Consider the following 16,072-nt stretch of genomic DNA (forward strand, 5'->3'; position numbering starts at 1 on the left):
CATTTTTATTTATGATGTTATAGATGACATACCGATGACACCCGGAAGAGAAACTGGAAGGACAGAAGTAGTTCATTGGGTCTTTTTATAAAATTCATCACAACAGCAAAACACAAAAGACAGATGGGAGGAAAAGATGCTCTCCACACTACAGCCCAGCTTTGACATTTTTATGCGTCTTCTACTTGGCTTCACTAACATGACCAATACCAAGTTATATTTTCATCTAATGCTTGATGTTATCCAAGCACTTTCACGAAGATCATGTTGTTTTATTTTTTGAAAAATTATCATCATTCATGACACCTCTACACGAAAATGTCCAAGTTCAGTACAAGGACTAGTGTGCCAGGGATGTACCTTCTGAAACCATACTAAATATATTGTTGGGCTCCCCTAACCCCAAACGTCATCAATGAGAAATCAGAGGAAACATCAAGAGTAATGGAATTACGATTTCAATGGGTGTTTATAGACCCTAAAGTAAACTTTAATACAGTAGAACTTGGGGCACCTGGGTGGCTCAGTGGTTGAGTGGCTGCCTTCAGCTCAGTTCATGATCCACTGGTCCTGGGATCAAGTCCTGTATCAGGCTCCCCGTAGGGAGTCTGCTTCTCCCTCTGCCTATGTCTCTTTGTTTCTCATGAATAAATAAATAAAATATTTTAAAAAATACAGTAGAACATGCCATTAGGCAAATGCCTTAGAGAATTACTGTATATGTCTCATGTATAATTCTTTCCTTAAACACCATAAATCACAAAACCTGACAAAAGTGCCTAACAATAGATCCCTTCTAGATTTAGTATATGCAAGGTAAATGAACTTACTACAGTGCACAGAACTCATGAACATAGTCATGGCATAATATTTGGGTTCAGTGGACAGATGCACCTTTGGGTTAATAGCCCACTAAAAACTCCAAAAAGATATAAGAGGCAAAAATATATAATCCTTTTTTTTAAGATTTTATTAATTATTTATTTATTTATTCATGAGAGGCACAGAGAGAGAATGAGAGGCAGAGACACGGGCAGAGGGAAAAGCAGGCTCCATGCAGGGAGCCTGACATGGGACTTGATCCCGGGTCTCCAGGATCATGCCCTGGGCCAAAGGCAGGAGCTAAATCACTGGGCCACCAGGGTTGCCCTATATAATCCTTCTAAGTAACAATTCTCCAAAGGAAATATAACTGGCGAAAACACTCTTAAAAAAAAAAAGTGGAGGGCAGCCTTGGTGGCTCAGTGGTTCAGCGCCACCTTCGGCCCAGGGCATGATCCTGGAGACCCAGGATCGAGTCCCATGTCGGGCTCCCTGTATGGAGCCTGCTTCTCCCTCTGCCTGTGTCTCTGCCTCTCTCTCTCTTTCTTTCTCTCTCTCTCTCTCTCTGTGTCTCTCAAGAATAAATAAAATCTTTTTAAAAAAGTGGATATTTCACAAAAGCCTGTGTAATAAGTTTTCTTCCTCACCCAAAGACATTTTTTTTCTACTAATCAATATTTTGAACTTTATATTTTAAGCTTTCAGGCGCTGGCATCCTTTAGCATATTCTATGAATGATAAAGAGAAAAGTAATGGTGTGGCAGAGAGAAATGGTTTGAAAAAAAGAAAGCGTAATGATAAACAAGGTAACAATTAGGCATACCAAAGCATCTAAGTTCTATCAGAGACTATGATACGCACTTCTCTCGATGATAGGTAGAGCACAAAGTTAAAAGTAGTTTGAATCTTTCACATTTACAGCACTAGCAAAATCCCAGTTTCTAGGTTATACTGAAAAGGCCCTGGCAAGCAACTATGCCCAATTTCTACTCTTTCCGGCATTACCTAATAATTAGAAAACAGGCTTTCATTTTCAAAACCATTCAACATGCCAGTGTACTTCATCTTAAATCAGTGGTTTCTAATGATAGGCCACGTGTTGATTTGTAAAGAGCTTTTAGGAAAAGAGACTAGGAGAATGAATTATCCATTTAAAAATGAATCTCAGAAATAAATTGCAAAAATGCAACAAATCCCACTGACATATTTTCTCTGAGTTATTCTAGAGAAGCATTATTGATACATCTTTTTCAGTACTCAAATAATATTCACTGGTCACATAGGTCCTAGGAAACCTCACAATAATTCACAGATTTAAAGAAAATGACAAACGTGCAGAAGAACTCCAAGACTCACAGTAAGTTAAACAGAATCTACACTTTTGATTTGAATTATACCTCTATCATGTCAACCATTACCCACTAGATGAGGAATTCAGTGTGGAGACAGACTAATTTAACATTTACTCATTAAAATACCATGTTTTAAGGCAAGGGCACAAAGATGTCTTTAAAAAAAAAAAAAAACAACTTCAGGAAGAACACATAGGTATAAGCAAATCACAATTAGAATAGAAATGAAAATAAAATGATAATCTTGCACTAAAGAACCTTAGTAGCTAAGAGCCCATTTACATTTCAAAGTCCTCTGTCTATGGTATTCTTAAGTATTATACCACTAAGGTTTGTCAGTACTGCAGAGACACTTCAATTAAGGCTGTGTGGTAGAGCCCTGTGTAAATTAATTAGCTGAGGCTGCACGGATTTTCTAAAAGGAGCTCTCTAAAACAGCCTTAGAGATATGCACGATTTGTGGGGAATAACAATCTAAATACAACTCACTAATCAATTCTTCCTGCTTTCACATTTCAATGACATTTTCTGTAATGATAAATAAGTCCATGAAAATACTACTAACCAAAATTTTATTTGCATTCAATTAGAGATAAAAGAAGGGGCTTTCTATTTTGCTTAGGATACTCTGAGTTCTATTTCAGATTTCATCTAGACTTACTGGCATGATTACCTCAATGAACTTGATCCACATTTAAATAGGAGATGTGTCTGTATTTGATATTCACATATGTTAACAACTAAATTAACAATCTAATAATTTCTATAAATGATGTCATAAGGAAAATATGGTCTCATGCTCTTGCCTCAAGACTTAACCTGCTAAGTCATTCATTATAATTTACCTATTACTAAAGTTTGATATGTTTTATCAAAGATAATATCATAGTAATTTCTTCATTTTTTAAATTGAAAATATTAAGTGGATTTTTGCTGTAAATAATTTCTAAAACCGTTAGAATCAGATATTTGGCAAATATCTTCCAAATTAGTAAAACATGCAGAAAAAACTGAAAATTAATTACACAATGGTTTCTACTATAAATTAAAAATGGAAGAAATCTGAAGTTTTCAAGAGATTAGGAGCCTTCCAATTATGTACATAAGAGATTCATAAGCTCTTCTGTAATCCTAAAATAAAGTCCCTACAGTCTCATTATACTGATTGTGAAAAATTCATACTTGTTATACAGTAGAGATGATTTAGAGACTTTTTAATGGCTAATTTGTTTCAAGAGCAAAGACACTGTATGTACAAATATATCTTCTGAGATAGTACCATTGAGAAGAGGCTGTCCTTCATGCACATCTTGGGACAAGACTGCACTGTAAACATCTTCAGGAAATCCAGTCTTGCATAATGCGATTTCACCAGAAGCCTCTACAGACGCCTGCAACACAAGAAAAAAAAGTGTGCAATGATTGCTACCTCCTTCAACTGAGAAACATTCCACTTGGCATAAAGCCTCAATTTTTCAGCTATCTTGTACAAACAACCCCATTGTTTCCCAACGGTTACAATAAAATGTAGAGGGCAAAGGGTTAATCTTTTTGATAACTGGAGTAGAAGAAACAAATCCCACTTGTCTTGTCCAGTAAAATCTAAATAATACACATTCTAAGTTCTTCTAAAGGCCGCACATTTCCATTAAAATGGGCATTGTGATTGAGAAATTTTCAAGTGGATCTGGGGGTAAGGGCCAGTCAACTAGTTTTTAGGCTCCACAGATTACCATGGCCAACTTAACTTTTCAAGAAAAATGTATGCATTCCAGTATATAGACTTTTATACTCTCATCCAGTTCTCTGGCTACGAAGTTTGTTTTGATATACCCTGTTCATTAAAAGACAAAACTACAATATACTTACTGCACGATATACAGTATTTTTTTTTACCAGGTAAAACCAATCAATCAAAAGTATATATTTCTCTGATTTGAAGAGGACACACTAAAAATATAAATAAAGATTAATACAACTGTTTTTCTTTTATACTTAAAAATTAGAAAGCCTTTCTTGCCGTCTTCCTATTATCACATACACAGCTAACTACCCAGTGTGATTAGAACTCAATCATACAAAAAAAGAAAGAAAGAAAGAAAGAAAGAAAGAAAGAAAGAAAGAAAGAAAGAAAGAAAGAAAGAAAGAAAGAAAGAAAGAAAGAAAGAACTCAATCTTACCACGCGCCATCTAACCACTTACCTCTCCAAGTTAGTGTCACTGTCTTCCAGCCCTACTGACTCATCACAGCACTGAACAGAACTCGTCCAGCGCTTACATTATTATAGACCACTTCACCCTGCCCTCATGGGCATCCAGAGACAGGAGGAAGCAGAGGGCACAGAGGCTGCCAGAGGGACTGCCATAGCTGCGGGGCCAGCATTAGGAGCAATCCGCAGTGGTGGAGAATCAGAAATTGGGAAGGAGGAAGAAGTCCCAGAAAGCAAAGGAACTGAAAGCAGTTGTCAAAGCAATAACACACAGCTTCACAATTAAAAGACTACCTGGATTATGCATGAGAAGTTTTGCAAATACTAAAGTCACAAAAATCTACACTAATCTAATATTTAAACTGTTCTTTTCAGATCTAGGAAAATAAAGAAAAAAGTAAATTTGAACTTCGTTAAATATTACCCAGTATTTAATCTCAAAAAAGTATTCGGGACAACAGTGAGATAATAGTTCAGATGCTTTAAATTAGCAAACAGTTTTAAGCCTCTTTTTTTAAAAAAATCAAAAATATTTATTTGTGCATTCCCAATATGCCAGGCTTTATTTTTTTTAATTAATTTTTATTGGTGTTCAATTTACCAACGTACAGAAAAACACCCAGTGCTCTTCCCGTCAAATGTCCACCTCAGTGCCTGTCACCCATTCCCCTCCAACACCCGCCCTCCTCCCCCTCCACCACCCCTAGTTCGTTTCCCCGAGTTAGGAGTCTTTATGTTCTGTCTCCCTTCCTGATATTTCCCAACATTTCTTCTCCCTTCCTTTATATTCCCTTTCACTATTATTTATATTCCCCAAATGAATGAGAACATAGTCAATCGGAGAAGGACAAACAGTGTATGTTCTCATTCATTTGGGGAATATAAATAATAGTTTTAAGCCTCTTATGTGCAAGAAAGGACTGTAGCAAGTCAAGGATCCACTCCCTCATGTAGGTGTTAGTGGAAGTTGGTACAAGCACAACTGGAGTGCAGTTTGGACAATTCTAGTGAAGATGAATGTGGATCTATCCTAGCCTACCTGCTAGGTATAATCCTGGGGAAACGCCTATGGGTGCTCCAGTCAATATACACAGGGCATGTTCACATGTTCATTGCAGCAGTTATGACAGCAGGACCTGAAGACTACCTAAACATCCAACAAAATTTTCACATTGCCAAAAAAAAAAGGAACACTCAATACATTAGAAAGGAAGAACTGGAGCTACATTTATCCACAGGGTTCCATCACCAAACAAACAAACAAACAAGTAGTCATTTTTTTTAACATCCATGCAACACTGCAAGAGAAAATGCAATTATAAATCAACCTAGGGCTGACTATTATTTTTTGGTTAATTTCAGAAATCTGTTTATGCAAAACTATTAGACAAAGCACTCTGTAGCCTAAATCTTGCAAAAAAAATTAAAAGCATGATGGATGGCTTCATTTTTATAAAGTTTAATACTTTATGTATAGGCATGAAGATGTCTATAAGATGACGTGAAATTACTGACACATATAGAGCAGAATATAAAAACGCACAAGGTAGTGATAAACACCAAACAGGACAGCAGCTAACCCCGGGGAGGGCAAGATAGGAAAGGCATCAAGGGTCGTACAGACGGCTTTGATTTTACTTGTAATAATTCCTTTCTTTCAAAAAGAATGTACAGTAAAATGTGAAGATATGCACAGGAACATGGGTACAAATTATTATTATTCCTCATTTATCCTGTACACACTATGTATTTCATAATAAAGAGAAAATTTGGGGGGATAAGTAAGAAGTAAGGGGTAGGGCTTCCAAAACCCATCACATTTGGGACACTGGATGCTACTTTGATTCTTGCCATCTGGAAATATCCAGGCGCTTGTACTGGGCCTGGCAAACAGCAGGCACTCGAAAAGTAAAAGCTTTTAGCTAACCAAAACAACTGAAGAGAACTCCCCCGTTCACCATATAAAATGGACCGATGTGTTGTAAATCTGTGTCCCACTGACGGGTTAGAAGTCGGCCTCTTCACCTCCAGCCCAGGTTTCTGCAAAGGGTGACCATGGCAGGGTTCCAATTGAGGAAAGGTGGGAGCAGAGCTCTGGAGGGGCAGCATGCAGTAGACAGGGGTCACATTCCAACATGGCCATTCAGGCAGCGTGCACCTGGATCAGCACCCAGAGATCCATAAAGTCTAAAAACTAGCAGAAAACTGTAACCTTCTCTTTAGTTCTACTGCTACTGTTTTGTTTTCCAGTGGATCTGCCCTAAGGTGGAAGAATGAGCAACAACATGTTCCTCATGCAAATTCACAGGAATGGAATTTCAAGGCCAAATAAAGTCCATCAGGATTTTACTGGGTATGTTCACTTCTGAGTTTCTATCTTATTTCAGTGGAGGGAATTTCTGTCCTCAACATGTTTTTGTTTTTGTTTTTGTTTTTTAAGATTGTTTTTATTTATTCATGAGAGACACACAGAGAGAGAAAGGCAGAGACACAGGCAGAGGGAGAAGCAGGAGCCATGCAGGGAGCCCGATGTGGGACTTGATCCCTGGTCTCCAAGATCACACCCTGGGCTGAAGGAGGCGATAAACCGCTGAGCCACCCGAGCTGCCCTGTCCTCAACATGTTATCCTTTGCTCAACCTCTCTGCTCTGCTTATCAGGAAAGGGGGCCTACCTGCATTAGGTGGCTGTGAGAATTTCCGAAACCGTGTCGGTAAAGCACATACTGGCTTTACCAACATTAAATACCCATGGGATTCATATATTACTTTATTTTATTTTCTCTCTTTTTTTAAGATTCTATTTATTTATTCATGAGAGACACAGAGAAAGGCAGAGACATAGGCAGAGGGAGAAGCAGGCTCCCTCTGGGGAGTCTGATACAGAACTCCATTCCAGGATCCTGGGATCATGACCTGAGCCAAAGGCAGACACTCAACCACTGAGCCAACCAGGTGTTCCACTTTATGAGATTTCCATACTCACTTTTAACAAATAAAACTTTTCTAAATTCTTCTTCCCAAGACAAAATGGATTTGTCACATAACATGCTGCTATTCTATAATGTGTGTGTGTGTGTGTGTGTGTTTTTTAAACAGGCTCCAAAAATTATTAAATGTATGGGCACATTTTTGATTGTTGCAGCTGGGGAAGGGGGTACTCCTGGCTTGTAGTGACTGAAGGCCAGGGATGCTGCTAATCAACACACAATACACAGGACAGCACCCACCACCGAGATTTATCCAGCCCAAAATGTCATAGCACCAAGTGTGAGACACCCTGTTCCTTAGCAACCCATGAAAACTGGGTGTCCATCTACCCTTTAACTACCCCAGTAGTGGGAAGTTCACTGTCTTTTCAAACAGTCCACCATACTCTTATTGGAACATCCTCCTTTTCAGAAAACCAAAGCCATGCCACTGTGGCTTGCCCCACATTAACAGGTCACTCTGTGGACCCAGGATGAAGTTCTAAAAGTTTAAAGAAAGAAACCTTTCCCTCAAAAAGTACTCTGTGGTACAAGGGGAAGGTTGTGACTCACACACATTTTCCTAATTTTTGAATAAGGTAGGGGTCAGCAAACAATTTTCTATACAGGGCCAGATACTAAATATTTGAGGTTCGACAAGCCACAGTAACTCTGTTGAAACTGAGTTCTGCTGTTGCAATGCAAAAGCAGTAACAGACAATGGGAAATGAATGAACATGGCTCTATTCATTCAAATGAAATTTTATTTATAGACACTGAAATCTGAATTTCATCTAATTTTCAAGTGGCAAAAACATCCTTCTTTTGACTTTCTAAAAGCATTTTTAAAAACATGAAAGTCATTCTTGACCATACAAGAATGGACATCAGGGCTGTAGTCCACAATCTCTGGAATGTCATGCTAAGATTTATAAAACATCCCTATCTCAACTAATTCTCACAAGAGTCCTTGGGGGGGCGCGGTGAAATTATTCTCATTTTACACATGAGCAAACAGGTTCTCACTCAGAAGAGTGGTAAAATACTCAAGACCTCACATCTAGAAAGAAGAAGGGGCAAGTTACTTACTCTACAATTTTTCCAAGGAGAACAAATAATTATAACACAATTTCTTTCCAGAAACTCGTACTGAGATCTATTTGCCAATGGAAACAAAACCAGATACCCTCACTGCCTTTATAAGAAGCTCAAGGCTCAATGTGGGAGCAAAATAAAGAAGTAGCTGCAATAGAAGTGGTAACCAGGAGGTAGAGACCTACAGAGCCCAGGAGAGGGGTCCGGGGGCCTCCCATGCAGAACCCAGGAGTAGTCAGGAGGTGTGGGGTGGTGGGAAGCCATGCCAGGCGGTCACTGTTGAGCTGGAACAAGGCGGCAAGAAACAGCATACTGCCTGGGGAATTACAATGAGTTCAGTGTCACTGGAGTCCAAGAAGCAAGGCAGGAAGTCAAAAGTTGAGGATGGAGAGTCAGACAGGGTTAGATTATAAATGGTTTCGGGCTTAGGGTTATCCTGTTGGCTGTGAGGAGTCAGGCACAGATTTTAAGCACAGGCAGATCGTATTTGATAGAGAAGTCTCTGATGCTTCGTGGGAAAATGGGGGGGGGGGTTCTGACAAGTGACAGCTGGGGTATGAGTGTCAGGACACAGACTTGCATCGGACAGGGGCTGCAGGAACAAGGAGGCGGCAGATTGTATCGGTATGCAGACAGTTAAAGCTGAGAGGCTTAGTAAGGGCAGGGATTCAGAGTGGAAGGGAGGGAGGAAGGGAATGATGCCCTCCCCCACGTTTCCAGCTGAGTGACTGTGAACTTGGGTGGCACAAACTAAGAAAGATAATCACAAAATTATAACACCAGGAACAAAGTGCTAAAGAAGCAGAAAGAATGGGATGATAAATCTGCCTGTAGAAATCAAAGAAGACTCCATAGCCGAAGTGACATTTAGGCTCTGTCTTTAAAGATGATTAAAAATTTGCCAGGAGAAAGAGGAGGAAGCAGGAAAGGGCATTCTAGGCAAAAGGTACAGTGTAGACAAAGGCTCGTTGATTTATACGGAGCTTGTAGACAACCCAAACAACCCTGATCTTTTCTTACCAGATAAGTATTAAGTCATGGCTTCCAGGATCTTTGCTGATTTGGGGCCTCAAGGGGCAGCAATTTACATTTACCCTTCCCAGATTTGATCGTGATAAATGAATAATTCCACCCAGATTTAGTCACATCACCCCCTGCCCCAGCTCTCTGCATCAAGAAACTCTGAGACACCCCAATGTCTACATAACAATGCTACTCAGGTACTAAAGACAGGGCGTGACTCATGCCCAGACATCACCCTTCCCGCCAACACGAAGCCTTAAGGTGGGCTTTTAAGAGGGGCTACCAGCTGAGTGGTGCGGAGTGTGAACTTTCAAAGTGCCAGACTTCCCGAATTTGAAACCGGCCCCATTACTTAGTGTCTGTGAGACTTCAGAGAGGTCACAGTTCCCCATTTGGACAAGAGGTACCATAAAGGCAGCACCTACTCATTGGGCAGGGATGAGGATTAAATGAGATCATGTGAGTAGAGCACTTGGGGTAGTGTCTGGCACGTGGTTATTCAATGCATTAGCCATCAGTAATAGTATCAACACTAGGAAGACAACATAAATCCACTCACGGGGGTCTGCTACGGCTCAGCATTCCCAAACTTGCTCCAGAATAGCAAGTAATCTGGAACACCAGCCTATACTACAGAATCCTGGGTCTAAATCACGACTCACTAAAACAGAATTTCAAGACATGTGGTGGATAAATCAGTACACTAAACAAGTGCCTGCATGGCATGCAGTGGCCACACGGCCAGCCCCCACCTCCCTCCTGAAACCTTCCTGGATTCCAGGCACAGCATACCTGTCGGCCCTAGCCTTCCAGTCTAAGAACCGAGCAACAAAAAGCAATAAAGGAACAATTATTTTTTCCACTTTTAACAATCCCCTGCTGTCGCCTAGCTACCATGTACATGTGAAAATTGAATCTGCAAGCCACCTTTTTGTAATTACTGGTTCCAGAATTTTGCCCCAGGTCAGCATGGGGCTCTCTATTCTTTTCTCTGGAAACTATACTTTCTTGGATTTTGTTTTTTGCTCGGCTTTTAATTGGAAATGATCCCATCCCTGATCCATTTAGTGATGCCCTTCTTCTCCACAATTCTTCAGATTACAGGCAGGCAGCAGAAGTCCGCTTGGCCCCAGGATGGAATTCACGCTGGCCAGAGGAGCTGAACTCATTCAGAGCCGCCCTGCGCTCTCGCACAATCAGTTCACCTATCTTGAGTTTCAATTTCCTCTTACAAGTATTTGCTCTACTCTTCCCCTGCTGAAGATCGACCTCCTTGTCTAGAAAGGACAAAAGTGTAATAGGAGTTGAGGAATACTGCCTGCCTGTTAGTATTAGTCTATCTGTTCCGGTCCTGAGCTTGCAGTGACGTCATTTCTGTTTCCGTTAAAATTTTGTCTGTGGTCTCAACATTGGGAGCTTTAAAGCCCTGAATTTGCTACTCTTTCAGGTCCTCATTATCTTGATTCTTTTTTATAGTCCTCCTCGGTCACTGGCTCCGCTTTCCAATTTCCTCCAAGTCACTCCAAAATCCAAGCTTTTAAATATTCGACGGGAGCCACAGTGGATGTTCAATCCCTTGCCTCTTCATCTTCTTCGTGATCAAGATTATCTATGATTGTTGGCTAAAAATTTCACATCTGAAAGCAGCCCAAAGCCAATGGAAACTTTATCTTTTTTTTCTGGCTCTGCCTAACTAAAACCTAGGCCTAACTAAAACCTAGGCTCTCTTGCTTATCAAATTTAATCAATTGGATGTTTTCCCCCAAAGCATCAATCTCTTCATTTTTTTTTCCCCTTCCAGATCCTCTATGGTCAGAATCTAGTAACAATTTAAGTTCTGTGAAGCAGATTATCCAATGCAGACAACAAAGCTGAAAACCTCCCCCTCTCTTTTTTTTTTTTGTTTTGTTTGTCTCTTACTTTTTATGGAAATAAAGGCAGTAATGGAGCAAACCTGCTTAGGTTTAAATCCTGTCTCCACTCCCTGTGTAACCTGTGGGCACTTAGCAAGCTACGGAAGTTCACCTGTGCCTCGGCTGCTTCTTCTATACTACTACAGCTACTACTACCACCATCACTACTACTACTAGAATACCAGCTTCATGGGATTGCTGTGAAGCATATATAAAGGTATTATCAAAGATAATACCCGATTCACCACAAGGCAAGGGGTAGCTATGATTATGATATTGTTGTTTTTTTCTGTTATGGGGACTTTTATCACTTTGCTCCATGAGGACCTGAGAAATATTTTTAAAGCATTTTATGAAGTAGGAATTCTGAGGGAAAAAAAAAAAAAAGGAAAAAGAAAACAACAATGTGACAAATAAAAATTCATTCATGTGCAAAAGAACACATGTAGAATCCTTTCTCTGATGCGTACTTGTGGGGTGGACAGTGCTGGGAAAAGAAGAGGAACAACTATGGTAAGAGTTTTATTATGTGGTTAGGTCCTTCAAATTCGATAAGCAAAAATAAACAATTAGTGAAGACATTGTTTAAGTGGTTAGTGGGGTACATGGTAATAAAACAATGGACTGTTCAAGACCAAGTCTGCATGACTAATTTTTTTCATTTTTTTAATCTACTTTATCACCAGACAATTACATTTGCCAGATCCTCTACATTTCACAGCATTCCATCCATGATGATGGAAGCTACAGTAAGAAGATTATTCAAGAGCTGCTGACACTCTTTAAAGATTTTTCTCTGTCAGCCATGCCACTGATGACACTTTGAATTTCACATCCCTGGAAACATGCTTGAAATGTGAAGTTTAACCCTGCCCTTTGATATTTTTGTTTGACCAGGTACGTCACTGGAGGGAGAGCCCAGTGTTTTGAACTGGTTCTTTAACTCTTTCTTGACTTCATGATACAGTCTAAGCCAGCTTAGATGCAAGGAATCCCTCACTGAGGCCACACACTGCGCCCTGTGACTCACCTGGTAATTTCCACCTTTGCCTCCATTATATTATTAGGATGAGTCCTTGAACATCTCTAGTATCAGTACTTTAATTTTTCTGATTTTCATTTCCTTTAATGGCAAAAAGTCAAGTAATAGCATCGATGCTGGCCAAGAAACCCTACAAGTCTGATGAAACTGAACTCAAAAGCCAGAGGACCACACCATAAAACAACAGCTTGATGGACAAAAAGTCTGAGTTCTGCATACAAAAATGTGGTTTAGGGTGTCGAAGCTTGGGACCGGGTACAAGCATCTATCAAGTGAAGTCCAGAGAGATGTGTGCCACCACCCATCTCCTCAGCCATGTGAAAAGAGTCTTCCTAGGCATCAAGGCTGTGTGGAGTGCAACCCCAAAATACAGACAAGAGTTTACCAATAAATGTTGTGGATTTAACTTAATGGCCAACAACACTATAGATATTCATTGACTTGGCTTGTGAAAGTGTACCACTATCTAGAGATTGTGGCTCAAGCAGTTCTGCAATTAAACTGCCAGTAAAACCTCCACAAGTGCCTACAGCAATTCAGTAAAAATGACCGATCCTGCCTTACATTGATTTTGCCCCATCAACTCATTACACTCACCAGAGATTGCAATAAGCTTTAAAAAAAAAAAAAAAATAGAGGGACACCTGAATGGCTCAGCAGTTGAGCATCTGCCTTTGGCTCAGGGCGTGATCCCAGAATGCCGGGATCGAGTCTCCCTCTGGGGAGCCTGCTTCTCCCTCTGCCTGTGTCTCTGCCTTTAAAGGACACTAAAATTTTATTTATTTATTCATGAGAAACACACACACACAGAGAGAGAGAGAGAGAGAGGCAGAGACACAGGCAGAGGGAGAAGCAGGCTCCCCGCAGGGAGCCTGATATGGGACTCAATTCCAGGACCCCGGGATCATGACCTGAGCCCAAGGCAGATGTTCAACCGCTGAGCCACCCAGGCGGCCCAAGACTGCAGTAGGCTTATACAAAATTTTCAAAATGTCATCAACTAGTACATTACTTAGCATCACACTTTGTTTATAATCCACTTGTAATTCATCTAACTAAGTTCATTTAGTCTGGCTGATTATTAATATTTATTGAGTGGTTACCATGTGCCAGGATCTGCATGCCCATACCTTTCATGCATCGTATCCCAATAATCTTTACAATGACTCTATGAGGTAGGTACTGTGATAGTGCCATTTTTCAGGCAAGGAAGCATACTGAAAGGAAAGTGCCCCGGTTACTTAGCTAGTCAATTTAGGGATGGTATTCAAACCAGCACAAAATGGCTTTTGGGACCATCCTTATCATGGCCAAGGACAAAAACATCACAAAGTATCCAAACACAGTGACACATATTACCTAACGGGCTAAGCATTGGAACTTCTCCTATATGAATTAAGATCATTGGGATGCCTGAGTGGCTCAGTGGTTGAGTGTCTGCCTTTGGCTCAGGTCATGATCTGAGGGTCCTGGGATCGAGTCCCACATCAGGCTCCCTGCATGGAGCCTGCTTCTCCCTCTGCCTATGTCTCTGTGTCTCTCATGAAAAATCTCATGATTTTTAAAGAAAATCTTTAAAAAAAAAAAAAAAAAAAAGACCAAGTGACAAATCTACCTGCTACCATTGTAAATTTTTTTCCTTAAATGATTCTCACATATAAATGTGATCTAATATAATACCTCCGTTTAAAATAATTCCAATGTTTCTGTACACTAGGGAAAAATTGGGGAGAAAGATATATCAGCTTAAACTTGCATAAACATCTTGTTGGGTTTTTTTTTTAAGATTTCATTTATTATTTGACAGAGACAGGGGGGAGAAAGAGAGAGAGAGAGAGAACACAAGCAGGGGGAGGGGCAGGCAGAGGGACAGGATAAAGCAGTCACTCTGCTGAGCTCGATCCCAGGATCCTGGGATCATGACCTGAGCTGAAGGCAGACACTTAACCAACTGAGCCACCCAGCCCCCTAAACATCTTGTTTTATTAATAAGCATCCAAATTCAAAACCCCTCCACTTCCCTTATGCTCCTCTAAAAGTACACATGGAAAAAATTCGTTTTAAGATTTTATTTATTTATTCATGAGAGACATAAAGAGAGAGGCAGAGACACAGGCAGAGGGAGAAGCAGGCTCCATGTGGGGAGCCCCATGCAGGACTCGATCCCAAAGACCCCGGAATTACACCCTCAACTGAAAGCAGGCACTCAACCACTGAGCCACCCAGGTATCCCTACACATGGAAAGTTATCAGCAAATACATATAGCGAATATATGAATTTTCAGTAGGTAATATTGATGAAGAAATAATTATTGTATGTAATCTCTTCACATGCTTCCCATACTCCAGACTCCCTTGTGTTCATCTATAATTAGGCCCATTTCATAAAACCTAGAGCATGGTTTCTTTTTTTCTTTTTAATGGTTTCACTTTTTAAAAATGGTTACAGACGTTTACAGTCTCCATAACTCTGATTTAATCTGAATAGCTGGCCATAGTGATGATTTATCTAATTCTAAGTCCTTGATAAGATAAAGCCAACCCAATTATACCATTATTCTTGTGAGAAAATAACATTCACAGCACAGCTTCCAGAAACGTGCTACAGTGAGAATAGGACACTGTCAATAACACCAGAGTTCAAAGTCATTCCTGAACTCGTTTCCCAAGCAGCACCCTGCCCCGTGGTGTTCCAATAGGTTAAGCAATAAAGAAGGAAGCCCTGGAGCTCTGCATGCTAACTCAGAGGTTATAGAGCTAATATCATCAGTTCCGGTCTCAACTCAGGGGCTGAAGACCAGCATTTTTTCTCACCCAAGGCCGTGGTGAGTGATTTAAGGCTGGCATTTGGACAGTTCCACTGTGTCACCTATAAGGGGGAATGCCTTCTCCTCTCCAAAGCTCCTTTCTTGTGGAAGGAATGCTGTTAACTCTTAACACTCCCACCTCTTTCCTCTCCACCAATCACTCCTATCCTGAATGGCAGTTCTCAAAGTGTGTGCTGGGGAATACTAGGAGGTCCCCAAGATCTTTCCAGGAGATCTGAAAAAACAAAAACTCTTCTCCTAATAGAATGACATTATTTGTCTTTTCACTCTCAATGTCTCACAAGTGTCAAGTGGAATATTCCTGAGGCCAGGCGATGTGTGATACTGTAACAGAGCTAAAGCAGCATCAGAAACAGGAATCCAACTGTCTCCTATTAAGCCAAGCATTAAGGAGATTTACAAAAACATATATGCACAGTGCTACTGTTCCCACTAATTTATCTTTTCTGTCTTGGAAAAGACAGCTATTTTTCAATTATTAAATTGGTATTTATGTTACATATATAATGGGTTTAGTATTTTTAAGTGAATTAAATATAGTTTTTTCTCAGTTTAATTTCTCATATGCTAAATACCGACAGATACTACCCATGTTGCAAAAGCTCATTGGGGCACTCAATAATTTTTAAGAGTCTAAAAGGATCCTAAGGCCAAGAAGGTTGTGAACTACTGCCCTAGAGAGAAGAACAAACTCATCTGAAGACTGAATTCAAAAGAACGATCTGGGCAGCTGGTGCCCAGCCTTGTCCCCTACTTCTCCCACTGGGGAGTCACAGGCCCACAGAAAACAAGTGTGGTGATCTCATTTTCCATGCTGGGA

The 16,072-nt window shown here is 40.3% G+C and overlaps 1 protein-coding gene across 1 annotated transcript in view; it reads right to left on the minus strand.

Annotated features, from left to right (window-relative positions):
- CDH2 (cadherin 2) overlaps nt 1–16,072 on the minus strand; it is a 214,133-nt gene that overhangs the window by 180,583 nt on the left and 17,478 nt on the right. Inside the window, exon 2 of the mRNA XM_041732067.1 lies at nt 3,454–3,565. Coding sequence (XP_041588001.1) covers nt 3,454–3,565 — 112 coding nt within the window. The remainder of the gene's footprint in view (nt 1–3,453; nt 3,566–16,072) is intronic.

This window comes from Vulpes lagopus, chromosome 1, assembly GCF_018345385.1.
Source record: "Vulpes lagopus strain Blue_001 chromosome 1, ASM1834538v1, whole genome shotgun sequence".
Taxonomy (NCBI): domain Eukaryota; kingdom Metazoa; phylum Chordata; class Mammalia; order Carnivora; family Canidae; genus Vulpes; species Vulpes lagopus.